At 35.9% G+C, this 15,303-nt stretch overlaps 1 protein-coding gene across 3 annotated transcripts in view; it reads left to right on the top strand.

Moving 5' to 3' along the window:
- The window catches only part of Gapvd1 (GTPase activating protein and VPS9 domains 1), a 135,990-nt gene that overhangs the window by 110,591 nt on the left and 10,096 nt on the right, over positions 1-15,303 (top strand). For 2 of the 3 annotated variants that reach the window (XM_081764796.1, XM_081764797.1), the window contains exons 26-27: positions 8,679-8,751; positions 14,261-14,458. In XM_081764796.1, coding sequence (XP_081620922.1) covers positions 8,679-8,751; positions 14,261-14,458 — 271 coding nt within the window. Of the gene's footprint in view, positions 1-2,816; positions 3,050-8,678; positions 8,752-14,260; positions 14,459-15,303 lie in introns of those variants that run through there. The other variant, XM_081764798.1, reaches the window with a different exon arrangement.

Genomic DNA, 15,303 nt, shown 5'->3' with positions numbered 1-15,303 from the left:
CAGCAGCCACTTCAAGCAAAAAGTTTAAAGTTGGTCAGACAAACCACTGGCACTGACCACAACGGACACCGGACCCACATATAAGCAGTAGAGTTAAACTGCTTTATATATATATATATGTAAAGTTATCCTAATCATTGGGAGTTATTCTGTGAATAAAGTTTTATTATTAGACTAGTAAGAATGGGGAGATTACTTTACATAAGCATCACCAGTTGGTATCGTTCCACTGCAAAAATTATACACACGAAGGAAATAAAATTGTTTGCAATGTTAACATAAATTTGACCCAAAGTGGGAAAATACTTTAGAACAGTAAGTAGTCGTTACATTAAGATATCCACATTCTATATCTATTCCAACATAGTGGAGTTGAGTCACTAATAGAATAAACCTTTTAAAAAACTTAGGAGATTATTGCTCCAAAATAAATAAATTTTCACTCTGGCAAGACATCAAACATGTGGCTCACATCTCAAGTGACGGCAGTGGTCAGTGGCTTGTATGAGCAGAACTTTATGTGTGGTGGCGGCTATGAGTAAGGTCTCTTCAAAATGTGGTTGTAGTGACCGCTGGTGTCTTATGACAAGTGGCATGTGCCATGTGGCAGCCGTTGTCCTAGACACAATAATACGTCATAGAATTAAAAACTAGTCTCTGATTTAGTTCTAACCATATACAAAATACGTATGACACCCTCTGTATATTCCAATTCTCCTTCGAATTCAGATATATATTTTAAAATGCCACCTAAAATTCGTGTAATTAAACAATTGTGAAAGGTAGAAGTTATGGGACAGGAAAATATACTTGAAAAATGTCCCACAATTAGCCATTCCATTCCACGTAATGGTGACGGCTTAAAAATAAAATAATTTTCTTTGTGACATGTTTTTTTACTTGAAATGTGTCAGTATGAACATTCACTGCTTTATGTGTTGTGAAGTTTGACGTTTATTTTCAACACCAGAACTATAGGAGACATGGACGTACAGTTTACTGAGAATCCGAAGCACACTTACTTCCATTGGGAATCAAGCTTGGATCTTTCAGGATATGAATTTTCTCTGTTGGTAATCGTGCCTGACATTAAGTGACATTTAAATAAAAATCACTTTCGTCTCCATATCTCAATGGGCATTTTGAATATACTATTTTAGGTACATAATAGTTCATTTTTGATATCTAAATCCAAATTTATCAGATTTAATCCTCCTTCGTACGCTGCCAGAATGAATTGTCTCTATACCTGTAAATTCACTTTAAATATAATAAAATAACATAGTTTTTTACACCTTATATATTTTTCTTAGTTTGAAATTTTATATATATATATATATATATATATAAAATTTTATTTTATATAAATAATATACACCCTAGTGTGCAAAGCTTAAAGGACAAAGTAAAAACTGTTATTTCGTTGTGAATATCGTACGTTTCATATATTAAAATAGTTGATACCTGTAAAACTTGTAAGAAAAATTAAGAACGAACGAATGAAAAACCTATCTTTACCATTGAACGTGAGCCTTTGGAGACAAATACTTATTTCACACAGATTGTGAAAGTTACACTGAATAAGGGATGTGATTACCACGAAGTACTGTAAGATCTCACAACGTTATCCATACTGAGGTAATTGGTGAGACCTGAGAACAGCCAATTCCGTTCTTTGCGACGAGAGCCACATTTAGGTCACATAGATCTCTAAGTTGGAAAGACGTTCTACTATCCATGTGCTAAGGTATCCCATACGCGTTCGAACTGCAATTGGCTGTTCGATCTGAGCAGTAACTTCATCGACACCAAAGGTGAGCGGGGAAGTTCAATGTGAAAAGCCATTATTGTCCATGAAAGTGAATTCAGGATCAACAGTACCCTGAAAATGCCGCATGAATACTCCTCCATGAAGATCTGTGTAACTCTGAGTGGTCAGATAACCAGCCGTAATGGAGAGATCTGTATAGGCATCGATAATAATTCTGCCTTATATCAACAAACTATTATGGCAAGTAATCTCCTTTCTGATGTTTCACAAATGGCTTTTACATGTTCAACATTCGCTAGATGAGAACATGTCAGGAATCGGTCTGTACTCCGTAAATAATACATCAGTCACTTGCCCTGGCCGTAGTCACAAAGTTGATAATGTCACTCTAGACGGCAGGCTCTTTACGCTGGGAACATTGGCACATGAACTGCAGACTTTCATGCAAAAAGAGATTTACGCGAAACCTTCGAAATACAGTAGATTTTGACATAGTCCGTCCTGTCGCTGTAGTGAACTCTTAAGTCAATTAGCGGCTTAGTGTGACGCCTAGTTGTTACGGCTTAGATATCAATTATCTTCTGGATTTGCGCCCTTTGCACGATCTTGTCTAGGACTTCGCGTCGTATCACCTACCCGTTGAAGTTATTACATAAGCTTAACACAACAGTTTTCGGGATTTTCACGACTCTGAAAACTTCTGTCTGTATCTGGTCTTCTCCATAGGACCAATCGTTCTTTGTTTCAAAGAAAGGTCTCGATATAGTCTTTGAGGCATGACAATGGTATGCGAACAGCAATAACAAATAACATACTCCCAGTTGAACTGTGGCTTGCATACAATGCAGACGAAAAGACATTTTGTGACATACATCATCTTCGTAAATCCATCCACTGTGCATTATCTGTGTGTTCTTTTTTTGTGTTCCTGTTTAATTACATCCTTCCAGTTGTTGTGGCATTTACAAGTCACTCATTAACCTTTGTCCTTTTAATTTTGCACACGTGAGTAAATAAATACTTAACCTATATTCTCTATATGTAGAAGTATTGTCTTCAGTAGTTCGGCTGGAAAGCGTCAGCCTTGCTCACGAAGAAATGAGATATTTAAACATTGTGAAGAGAGAAAAGTGAAAACTGAAGATATTAAATAATTGCACTAAAATATATATGAAATCCGAAGCTGCTGTTCTTTAAATGTCTATGGTCGATGAAGATGATTGTTAAATATTCAGTGTTGCCAAATATTGTACTCATTTCAGTGTACACATTGCACTTATTCAATAAAGGTATCTATATATTTTATCTGATTTTGACCTTGGCCAGTTTTTCTTTTTCTTTAAATATATAAAAATGTATTATAAAAGTTCCGTTTCGTGTTATTTTCTGAAGAACGTATAGAATCCTAGCCTATGTAAACGCGTAGAAAGATTAGATATTTTCTTGTCATTTTTTGGGGTATCTTCAGTTTGTTTTGCATCCTCAGTGCTTATAATGGAGATATGGTTAAATACTTTTCCTGTTGGTTTACAGCACCAGCACAATTGCGTAAGTGTCCTTAATTACATTTATTTTAATTTATGTAGTTAATTACTTCTAATCGGCAGGGCCTATGAAATTGAAGTTCCATTATTGTTACCAATACATATTAAAATTGCTTTGTTACTTAAATTATTATGTCTAAGTGTATTATCTTTTATGAATAATCAGTATTATGTAGACATGTAAAAAATGTATATTATTTACTAGCTCAAATTTCCTGAGAGGAATAGGTGTATTGAAAATATTTCAAAGTTATTTATTTAAAAATACACCCCAAAGGTGTTTTTGCAGAATTATCGTAATCTGAACGTTTCGATAAAAAGTTTCACCTTCTTCAGCACATCTCTTTCAGTTGTGAAACTACATCTCGTTGATAATCTTGTACCTAATATCAGGTTGTCTAAAAGTATTGAGACTTTATAGGTCAAAATTGAGAATACGTTTGTTGTAATTTGAAAATAACATTATGAAATCACATGTACACCATTTTGTTTTATGATCTTTTTTCATTTTTCCGACACCACCATAATCCTGTTCTATGGTTTCTGGTCAAACAATTATGGCACGTGTTTTCACAGACCGCTTTTGAAACGAGCTGTACACAGTTCAGGGAGTGCTGCAGAGACCGAAACAAATGATAATCTGACGGTGCCAGGTCCGTGCTATATGGTGGATGCATTACTCTCCCAGCCAAGTTCTCTCAATTTCTGATGGGTCATTAAAAATGTATGCGGTCTGGCGTTCTCAGCATGGTATATGACCCGCTTTCTGTTAACCAGTTCCGGCCGATACTTTTGAATTGCTAGGTGCAGTGGAGCTAATGTCGACAGTACGGTCCGAGTCTGTCGTTCTGCCCGGCTCGTGATGCATGATGACTTTTTAAACCAAACGCACAGTATAATCTTCCTGAACGTCAGTGTGGTCTTTGCCACAGTTTGTGGAATTTATCGCTTCGACTACAATCTTTTTCGCACATTGTTGTTGTAGGTTATGCACTTTTCATCACTCGAGATAAACCGTTTCAGAAATAGCTCGAGTTCGGTATGTTTCGGTACATGGAAATTCGATCGAGTAAGTATCTTTGAGTCAAATCATGTGCCACACAAACGTAGAGCTTCTTTTTGTAGCGAGCATGCTCTAAATCAGTGGTCGCCAAACATATGAAGCTTTTGAGCTACCGTACCGTTTTTAAATCCTACTGTGAGCTATCAACCAAAAGAACTACCACCTTTTATTTATTTATTTATTTATTTTTAATATATCTTACATTTGTTTATTGCCTATAAACTTACATTTCTAGTAAATATGAAATCAAAACTATCCAAGTTAGCAAATGTCTAATATACACACGAAAAACATAACGTGCACAACCGCACGCGTATACAATAGTTAGCAAATGTCTAATATACACATGAAAAACAATGTGCACAACCCCACGCGTATACAATAGTTAGCAAATATCTAATATACACATGAAAAACAATGTGCACAACCCCACGCGTATACAATAGTTAGCAAATGTCTAATATACACATGAAAAACAATGTGCACAACCCCACGCGTATACAATAGTTAGCAAATGTCTAATATACACATGGAAAACAACGTGTACAACCCCCGCGTATACAATCAACTGTGTGATGGAGGCTAACAATGGCAGTTGCGCGAGAGAAACAAGCAGTTGTGTCGTCAGCGCCCCCTGTCGTTAGCAGCAGTTCAGTGGAGGAATCAAGGTTAGCCAACCGGAGCGTTAACGCGATCTACCGAAAATGTCGCCGCGAGCTACTAGTAACTCGCGATCGGTTTGGCGATCACTGCTCTAAATAGTTTAGCATTGTTTGTTGATGGATGTTTTGGTCATTGGTAATGTCATGACTCGTACATGCCGGTCTTGCGCGATTTTTGTAAGAATATCATCCACTTTTACTGCGATTATTCGCCCACTACGAGGAGTCGTGGACATAACAACCTGTTTGCTGTTGCTTTTCATAACGTACGTTGCCCATATAGAACACAAATACCTTCAGAGGTCTGCGTAGCATATGTTTCTTTATCGAAATAAAATTGTAAAATGCATCAAAATTCGGTGGATAGTTCATTCATCTTCAACACAATACCTTACGTAAATTTCAACATCTAGCTTCAACTGTCAGCTGTCAGATGACATTGGGCCTGACCCACTGCGACTCATATTAATGCTGTTTCGTCCTCAAATGACTCAATACTTTTTAGATTAACTGATACTTTCCTTACTTCCAGTAGTTCTCCATAGTATTTCTCTTCGTAAATTTTCTTCTTCATGAGCAATAACCAGTGTCTTATGTAGCTGATTAATAATTAAGGAAACATTGCTTTCCAGTCTCATTTGCCTCGTCTATTTTATTTCACTCCACTAATAACACAGTTGGTGGAAGAAAATTGTTAACACTACATTAATTGAATCTCTTCAACACTTCTCAAAAATCACTCTGAAATATACTCTCTTTGTAATCACAATGTTCCTTTACATTAGTAACGTGTCGAGTCTTGAAGAAAAAATTACATTGGGGTAAGTACTTTTAATGACAATTGAGTATGCGTCTTATTAAATCAAGTAGCTATTTGATAGGTATATTTGGACCCCCGGTTCCTCCTTGAGATACATATTTAAACTACAATGAAATTATAAAAACCAGCTCCACCCTAGTGCTAAAGACGTTCTGAAAAATTCATTTCCAATAGTGTAGCAATTATTCTTGGTGAAAAATTAAACACCCTTAGGATATGCGTTTCAGACTGTAACGTTGAAAACCGAAGTCGACCCAAGTGCTAATTGATTCAAAACTTAATTTTAAACGGTTCAACAGTTCCCTTATTTTTAACACTTTAGGTATATAGAATATGAAATTGAGTTATCCTTTCAAACAAGCATAATTTTCGAAAACGCAAAGAAGCATAATTTTAGACATTTGTTCAGTTATTTTTTAATTGAAGAGTTTATATACCAAGTTTAATCTCCCTAACTTGAGAGACCCGTAAAATACTTTATTTTTCACATAAATGTTGAACTTGGCCCTCTCTCTTGTTACAGTTAACTAAAAGTATGCCAAGCAAACGGTATAGATTTGTATAGAGGGTGTGAAATGAAAGTGGGAAGAAAGGGAGAACCCAAGAAAACCAACGCGCATGGTGTTTGTCCACCACAAAGCCAACTTGGCACGATCATGAATTGAACCTGGGGCCCACGCACGGGGATGAGCGCTCTATTACTAAGCCACCACAGCCCGGTTTTATAAGACTAGCCTTTGGTCAGCTGCGAACTCCGCCCCCAGACTCCCGCGTTTGCTCGACCTACGGCCTCACACCTCTTAAACCCACAATTATACCGAATTTCGTGTTTCTTTTTCTATTTTAACCACCTAAAAGGTAAAATTTTGTATTCTCAAGAAAACGCCTATTTAAATAACATGGGAGATTTCTACATCTCCACTCTAGACATCCTAAAAATTAAAAATATTCACTTTTGTCTATTTTCCTTTGGGTTAGTTCCGGAAGGATACAATCATACCAATTTTCATCATTCCAATCCTGGCCGAAATGCCTAAACATTTTGGGGTGTAAAAGATGTCTCATATAAATAACATGGGGAAGATTTTTCAGTTTCCCATAAAACCACTCTAAAGTTAGAAATTTTAAGTGTTTTTGTTAAATAATCGTATAGAAAACATTCAAGCACACCGGATTTCAAGTTTTTATTCCAAGTACCTAAAGCATAAGAATATAAGTATTTTAAAAAATGGGGAATTTCCTCACCTTCCCTTTAGACGACCTAAAAATTAAAAAAATCACTTTCGTTTAATTTTCCTGTAGGTTAGTCCGGAAAAGCTACAGTCGTGCCGAATTTCAAATTTCTACGTCAATCGGTACCCGTTATTTTATATCTGTGAATTCATGTAGTTTTATATATAGAGTAATATTTCTTCCAATATGTATTTTTCTCCGATATTTCAAATATACTGTTCGGTCATTTTCATCAAGTCCACAAAGCTTAACTCGTTATTTTTATATAGACTTCATATTATTCCTGTATTTCAATAGTAGAATAACAAAAAAGTATTACACAGTATATTTATCTATACTTCTAATTTTAGTAGTAGCTAGTGCACTAGTTCTAAAAAGTTACTAACATAAATTGTTAATTATATTTAAGTACGTAGTGGGACAGATAGATTAAACTACAAGTATAGATAAATATACTGTGTTATACCTTTTGTTACTATTGTTGAAATACGAGAACAATGTAAGGACTTTACATAAAATGACGACTTGTGGCCCCGATGAAAAATGCTCGCTTCATAAAAATAGCAGAGGAAGTCTTGAAAAAGAAATGAAACAAATTTCGTAGATCGGTCTAAAAGTTTACGGAGAACTCATCAAATGTCCGTGTGGAGAAGAAAACTTGAGCTAGGTGGAACAAGAAATCAGTAAAGTTTTGGGAATATTAGAGGGGAGAGAACCTTGTTGCAGTTACTTAAAAAGAAAGAACAATTCTCCTTACCTAAAACATCCAGTAATTCGCAATACTTGCGTACGATTTTGGAATAATACTGACTCCTTTCTCAGTGCTAAGTTTCGCTGCTAAACAAATGACATGATCTAGAAACCTTTTATCCTGCTAATTGTGTCAACCAATAAAGAGGAAAAATCATCCTCAAATCCTTTATAAAATCGATGGATATATAATTTTCTGTGCACTTTAAATACCCAAGACACTTGGCTAACGGCGCATCCTGTTCCGCAATAAGAAGTTGTGTTTAATTCTGTTTAAAAATTGGAAAATGTAATATACATATATTCTATATTCTTAAAACACAACAATGTACTACTAAAGAATCCTGTGAACTGTACAGTTTTTTACATATCATTGTTAGTGTGATTAATTTTCTTGCTATGCGTTTACTTCCACTAGTGAATGTCTTGTGTATTTAAAATGCACGAAAGATATAAAATCAATTTTAAAAAAATCCTCCAAAATTTGTTTCTTTGTTGTTCTTACTCCTCTGTGATTCTGTGATAAAGTATATATATATACTTTATCACAGAATTTGAGGAGTAAGAACAACAAAGAAACAAATTTTGGAGGATTTTTTTTTAATTGATTTCCTGCCAATTCCTAAGTATCTTCTAAAAAAAAAAAAAAAAAAAAAAAAATCACTGAGTACTTTCAGTTCAAATAGTGTGTATAAACATTGGAGCTTGTGTTGTTACCGTTATTCATGTTATTTGTCCAGTCAAAAAAAAAAAAAAAAAAGTAAATGCTTGATTTGTCAGTATCGTTGTGTTTGCTTTATGATGCGGCATTTTTTTATTTCTGTTTTTTTTTCAGAGTTCTTCATGAACATATGAAAAAACTTGCTAAGGTTATAACTCCTAACCACAAGGATCTACGTGTACCAAAGGTAAGATTTTTTAAAAAGTAAGTTAACTTAATTTGCACTCTGTTTTTCAGAATATTATAAAATATGGGGTGTTTCACTTATCCTCGGGCCGTATAAAAATCAAACTGTTTTTCATAATGTAATGTAATTTGATAGGAACAGCTTGATGTATTAAAAGCAGGGAACGTCATAACAAGTGTCGGAAGTTATTGTCATTAGCATGCCTGCCCACGCTTCAATGTATTACAGAAGATAGCTACTAATAACACATAAGGAGTTAACGAGCCGTTTTCCGCCGAATGCTAGTTTGCAGTACCCTGACAGTATGTGGATTGTTGTGATTCACCTTTTCTTTGAGCATCTTCTATAAGAAGAAATCCGAGAGGAAAAGGTCAGACGATCTTTTATTTGAAAGTGACATTTTCGAAGAACACTTTTTGCATATTAGCATTGGAAGTGGCATGTGGCGTCATTGTGTTGGAAGTAGCCATTACAGAGTTCCTCATCATCCAGCTGATTTACAAATTCATTGAAGATTCCTCCATAGACTTCCGGATCCACTGTTGTGCCGAAAAATACGAGGACAGTAATGCGGAACTTTGACAAAGCGCACCACACCAATCAGGAAGGAGTATTTCATGCACAGTGTGACAACTTTCAGTAGCTCAAAGCCTCAAAAACACGTATAGTCAAAGATTTCCGGTTGTGCATTGGCAAACTCCGGGAACCAATAACAATCATTGACTTCTCTTTAGTTGGCCGGGAGATTGCAATTGTTGCACAGTAGCAACATGATATCCCATCTCCAATGAAATCACTGTGCTTCTCATATATCAAGGTATGGCCGTAGAAAATCTCATCACATTATGACTAATAGTTGGATTTGTGTAATTGAAAACCAAGAGCCGAGACCGAGTAAAATACACTGCATTACATATCATTATTCAAAGAATTACAATACGTATAGTCCAAGTTTTAAAAAAGTAGGCGCGAATAAGCTAACTAAAGGAAGAAGGAACGGTGAGTGATCAGATAATACAGTAAGTAGAAAAGAACTAGTGGTGCACACAAATACCGGTTTTTGACGACTTTCAAAAATTAGTTTTGATTTCAAAACCGTTCACTTTGCTATCAGAAACCTGTTTTGGTTTTCTAGAAGACTTTTTGCGCTTCTTCGTTAATAACTTGTTTGGAAATGAGTACTGCAAGAACAAGTAACGATACCGGTTTCAACGAAAATCTGATTGGTTCAGTAAAAACCCAAAACTGTTAGAGAAAAGTGAAAACGATTTCGGTGAAATCCCGAAGCGATGTTTGAAGAAAACCGAAACCCAAGAAACATTTTCGATTTCTCTAGAAACAGTTTAGATTTTTCTAGAAACCCTTTTTTTTTTAGATAAAAACCCCCAGCTCCAAGCAGTAGTGTGTGTGAGAAATATTATTTGCTTCATTGTTAGGAATGTATATGTGACTGATAGAAGACAAACAATAATAGATATGATCTGCTACATAACAGTGTATTTTTACGTGTAGTCTTGCTCAAAATATCCTGGCCATCCATCTCTCTCTAATAGGCTATGTTTTGGCAACCTCACTGAGAAATTCAAACGGTTTGTATAAATAGTGATCTAACTTGGCCAAAGATAATCATATTTGCTTTAATTCCAAATGTGGATTAGAGTACAAGGCTTTTCAAGGAGAGGTGGGTGGCCGATTTGTTTTGAACAAGGGTATACATAAATAAATGAATAATGTGTTCCAACAGAGTGCAAACTATCAATTATTGGCAGCGAAAGACATGCATTTTAGCTCCTTAAAAAAAAGTAGTCTCTTGATTTGTTTGTAAACTACGATTAGAATTTATCCTCAAGCATTTCATTTTTGTTCAACTTGATGTCATCTATCGTTAATATCAGGGTCATCTGCGGACTGTATTATAGTTAGGGACGTGAAGTTTTCGTTTTAACGATAACATCGAAAACTTGATAAAGGCAAAGTGAAGTATATATATACGTGCCGCACCCTGTATATGATAAAAGGCCGTTTTTGGTGTTTCTAAATCACGAAATAACGCGAATTTTGTGTGTTTTTTTTTAAATAACACCGAAATGCACTTCATAAAGCGATAGATTCGTGAAATCGCCATGTTGGCCAGTAATACTAATAAAATAAGTTTTATTTGCAACAAAATGTGATTCACAGAAGACCATAAATTCTATAATTTTTAGACTGGTTGGTTAGTGAAAGTTTGCCCCTGAGATTTTGCTGCCTGTGCTCTTGAATCAATATTTTAGCCAGCTTCGAATGTTGATTCTGAAAGGTATTTTTCAGAATACAACTCCGTAGTTACGGTAAGGAGACGAATCCTTGAAGAATTTTTTTTAAGTGAAGAAAATGTTAAGAAATATTGCAGTGTGTTTTTAGTCGATATATGAATTCAAATCATACAAAAGAGACACTGACCAAAGCTTACAACTTTATTTTAAATTATAATTTGTAACTGTTTCGGATATCTAACATATTCTTCTTCAGACACGATCGAAATTAATGAAAATACAGACATATATATAAATGTTGTTATAACAGAGTTTAAATTATAACAGAGAAAGAATTTAAACTCTGTTATAACAACATTTATATATATGTCTGTATTTTCATTAATTTCGATCGTGTCTGAAGAAGGATATGTTAGATATCCGAAACAGTTACAAATTATAATTTAAAATAAAGTTGTAAGCTTTGGTCAGTGTCTCTTTTGTTAAAACAATTAATCCAAAGCCATGAATAGTCTTACTATCAAATCATACATTAAATAAATCCAACTTTAGGAGGGATATCGAGCCATTTTTTCTCAGATGATAAATCCAAAAATAGAATTTATTCTTTTAAATGTAAGATGTCAAAATTTGAAACTATTCGTTTAATTTTAAAATTATATTTTCTTTTAATTAGCTTTCACAGACCACTTTCTCTATGTTTACAATATACTTGCTTTTTAAAACCATTACAGAATAAAGCAAATAAGCCCTATTTGTTTGTATTAAATCGCGAAAAATAACACCAATTTCAGGGATAAAATAAAACGTGAACTTCACGTCCCTAATTATAATAAAATAAAAACTAAAGCTTAAAAATCAGTCATAATTTTAGGCTATATCTCATTAGCCGTAAGACGTACTATCATCTTGCTAGTGTCATAATGGAATGCTTGGTGAAGGTAAATTTCAGTATTAGTTTGATCTTTATAGGTGGTAGGTTATCGTATAGTGTCAATTTTTAAGTTGAAGAAAAAATCATTTTGTTCATTTTCTCGGAAAATGCGCATGAGAATGTACACATTAAACCATATCATTTTGTTCAGCGCAGTGTGATCTGTCGATTAAAAGTGAAAAAAAAAAAAATACCTAAAATGAAAAATAGAAAAAGAGAAACGTAATTTTAAAATAAGTTTTTAGTGCAAGTCCGAAATACTTGAAGTGGATACAGACCATAAATTTCCACTGCAAATGACATTATTTTCCTCACATATCTAGTCCAAGTAACATTAAAAACCCTGGTATATTTTATGTTGGGATACAGGGAAGGGGGGACATGTTGAAGTTAGAGCCTTCTTTCACTTCATCATCTCAGTCTTGCTGTAAATATCAGCAATATTTTTTTAAGAAAAAATAAATATTTTCGTGTACGCAATAATAATTTTATCTGGGGATTCTAAGGAAGGGACCTTTATTTTATGCTTTACAAATTCTGAAAAACCTGCGTAGAAAATATTTAATAGATTTATATCATGTAGGGGGGCACGGTGGCTCAGTGGTAGAGCGTTCACCTCCGGTGCTTGGGGTCCCTAGTTCTATCCCAGCTCGCGCCGTGTGGACTTTGTGGTGGACAAACACCGTGCTCGTGGGTTTTCTCGGCGTTCTCCTGTTTCCTCCCACTTTCTGCATTCCACCATTTCATTCATTTCTCATCATCACCGTCTCCTTTAGCCTAACCGGCATAACCGTGGGACGTAAAACTCAAAGATTTCATTTCATTTTCATTTTCATTTCATTTGTATCATGTATGAAATATACTGAAGGTTGATCCGTCTGTGTGTGTCCGATTTAAACATCTCATATATCTGAGGAAAAAACATGGGACCGCTATCGGTTGCCCTCGATGTGACTTGGCAATACCCCTGTACCGTAACTTCTATTGTAGGAGGCTCCGAGGCTCCATTGAAGTACAGGAACGGGAATCTTGAGCCACTCCTCCTGGTAGGCTTTTCAGAGGCCACGGCAGTGGTGACACTACGAGATGCAAGTGCTCTTTTCAATAGGCCAAACCCGTAAAAATTCATAGGACTGCCATCAGGGGACTTCACCTGGAAGGGAATAGCCTGAATGTCGGTGTCTACTGCCATTTATTGCAGAAATCTCTGTGTATTGAGGCCTTACTCGTGTACATACGGACTTTATTTATTGCATTTCCATACGGACGGGGCAGATATTCTGTATAAACTGGTGTGAGCATGTGTTGCTAATAAAATGCGGAGTTGATGTTGCAGTATCCTGCAAAACCAGAAATCCCTTCGAGAAACTTGCTTTGCACTGACGGATTTTTGTGTCTCGTGGAGTGTACGTTACGGCTCGATTTTTGCCACATTTTGATAGATAAATCCATGTTTATCGGTATGGAAACTAACTACTACTTTTCCCGGATAGATGGCGTTCATAGAAGCGCCTGCAGAATGGGTCTTTCTCTCCTTCCGATGGACTGCAATAGGAACATGTCCATGATTTTTAAACACCATCCGGAGTTTTATTTTGTTACGTACGTTGCGGTTCACAGTTGTATGTGCAACGTGCAATCATCTTACCATCACACGTGTAGATGGATTTTCTTGTGGGATCAATGGACGCAACTTCCGAGCTACAGATGGACTCGCCGCAGTATACTGACGCTTTCTACTCTTCCTACTGACGCTTTCGGGGTGAATAAAGTGCTGGAACGTCCTGGTGTCTATGTCGATTAATTATGTTCTTAATGGTCGTTGACCCGAATGCACAGTCATTGTCCCTGTACTGTTTTTGAATTTGTGTCTCGGAAAACCTGGCGTGGAAAAGTGCTACGACATAGCTTCTCAAAACCAGGTCACCTTGAGAGCCATAACGCACACATCATACACGCGAACGTGGCGTGATACTAAATGCTTTTGGCTTTCTCCTGCAGTTTGAATCATTCTGATCGGTCGATTCTTTAAGCAGGGATGAAGGTTTAAAATCGGATATATATATGCCCAGGGGCCAACTTCAAATTTTCAAATGGGAATATGTATTCAATCATACCTCATTGAATAGTCCTTAAAAAATGAAACAGCTTTTGTAGGAAACAATTTTCGATTTGGGCCACCGATATATATACGGATCAACATTCTGTAGTAATTTTTATGGCTTTTTTCTTTTCTTTTTTTAAATGATTCATTAATGGTGAGGTCGTGTGAAGAAAATTGTGAACTGTTAATTATATATATATTTTTTATTAATTTCAGATGTTCCATTATGAATGTCCGTGGCCATCGGCTCAAGCTGAGATCGCAGCAATCAACGCATATAAAACTCCAAAGGACAAACTGAAGTGTGTCTTACGATGTTCAACGACAATTATGAATTTATTATCCATGGCATGTGAAAGAGGAGTACCTGCTGCGGATGATTTTATGCCCGTCCTTGTGTACGTTCTTATTAAGGTAAGAATTTTTTTTCTTTTTTCTTTATCTTTTGACTAAAGTCCACTGTATATAGCTACAAAAGGTTGTTTGGTTTTATCGGACCAATTTTGAGGTATACATACCTTCTATGTATGCACTATTCACAAAACAACAACACGTCCAGACAATACTCAGTTTCACAGTGTCACCTGGATTCTTGTTTTTAGATGATTCACATTGTCGATTTTAACACGGTACACGGTGTCTGCGAAAACCCCACAAGAAAAAATAATCCAATAGTGTGAGGTCGGAGCGTATGCAAATGCACTTCAGCTTTTTTTTCTGTCTGTCTGTCTCAATAGGCCTATACCTTGTTATATCATAAATACTGTCACAAAGTTTGAAGTGGCGCTGTAGGCATCCGGAGTGGCAGTGCTGTCATCTGTGTATAAAGTGGAAGAAGATACATGTAGTGTGTGTTTCACTGTTCATGAATACGTTGATATTGTACTGAGTTCTGTTGGAGTGGGGCGATTACGAAAATTGTGTAGCAGTAATTGCACTACACAAGGTTGGGAAGACAGCAGATGAAATTTTCAACCTCCTGAAACCCCTACAAATCAGCAAGAGATTCCTGTTCGAACACAAAGTGTAATGGCTACTGAGATGAACATCAGCAGAAATTCCATGTCTCGTGTGCTCAGGAGTGATCTACATCTACGGGCGTATAAGAAGCGGACTGGTCACTTTCTGACCCAAACATTAATGTCGCAGAGGGTCCTTAAATCAAAGAGACTGTTACGGCGTTACGCCAACAATCTACACAGGAAGATTCTATTCACTGACGAAAAGGTGTTCACAATTGAGCAGATCTACAACGTCCA

This window comes from Thermobia domestica, chromosome 7 (genome assembly GCF_964235325.1).
Source record: "Thermobia domestica chromosome 7, izTheDome1.hap1.1, whole genome shotgun sequence".
NCBI lineage: Eukaryota > Metazoa > Arthropoda > Insecta > Zygentoma > Lepismatidae > Thermobia > Thermobia domestica.
Note: the sequence above shows the minus strand (reverse complement) of the source record. Positions and strands in the feature narration are given on the sequence as shown.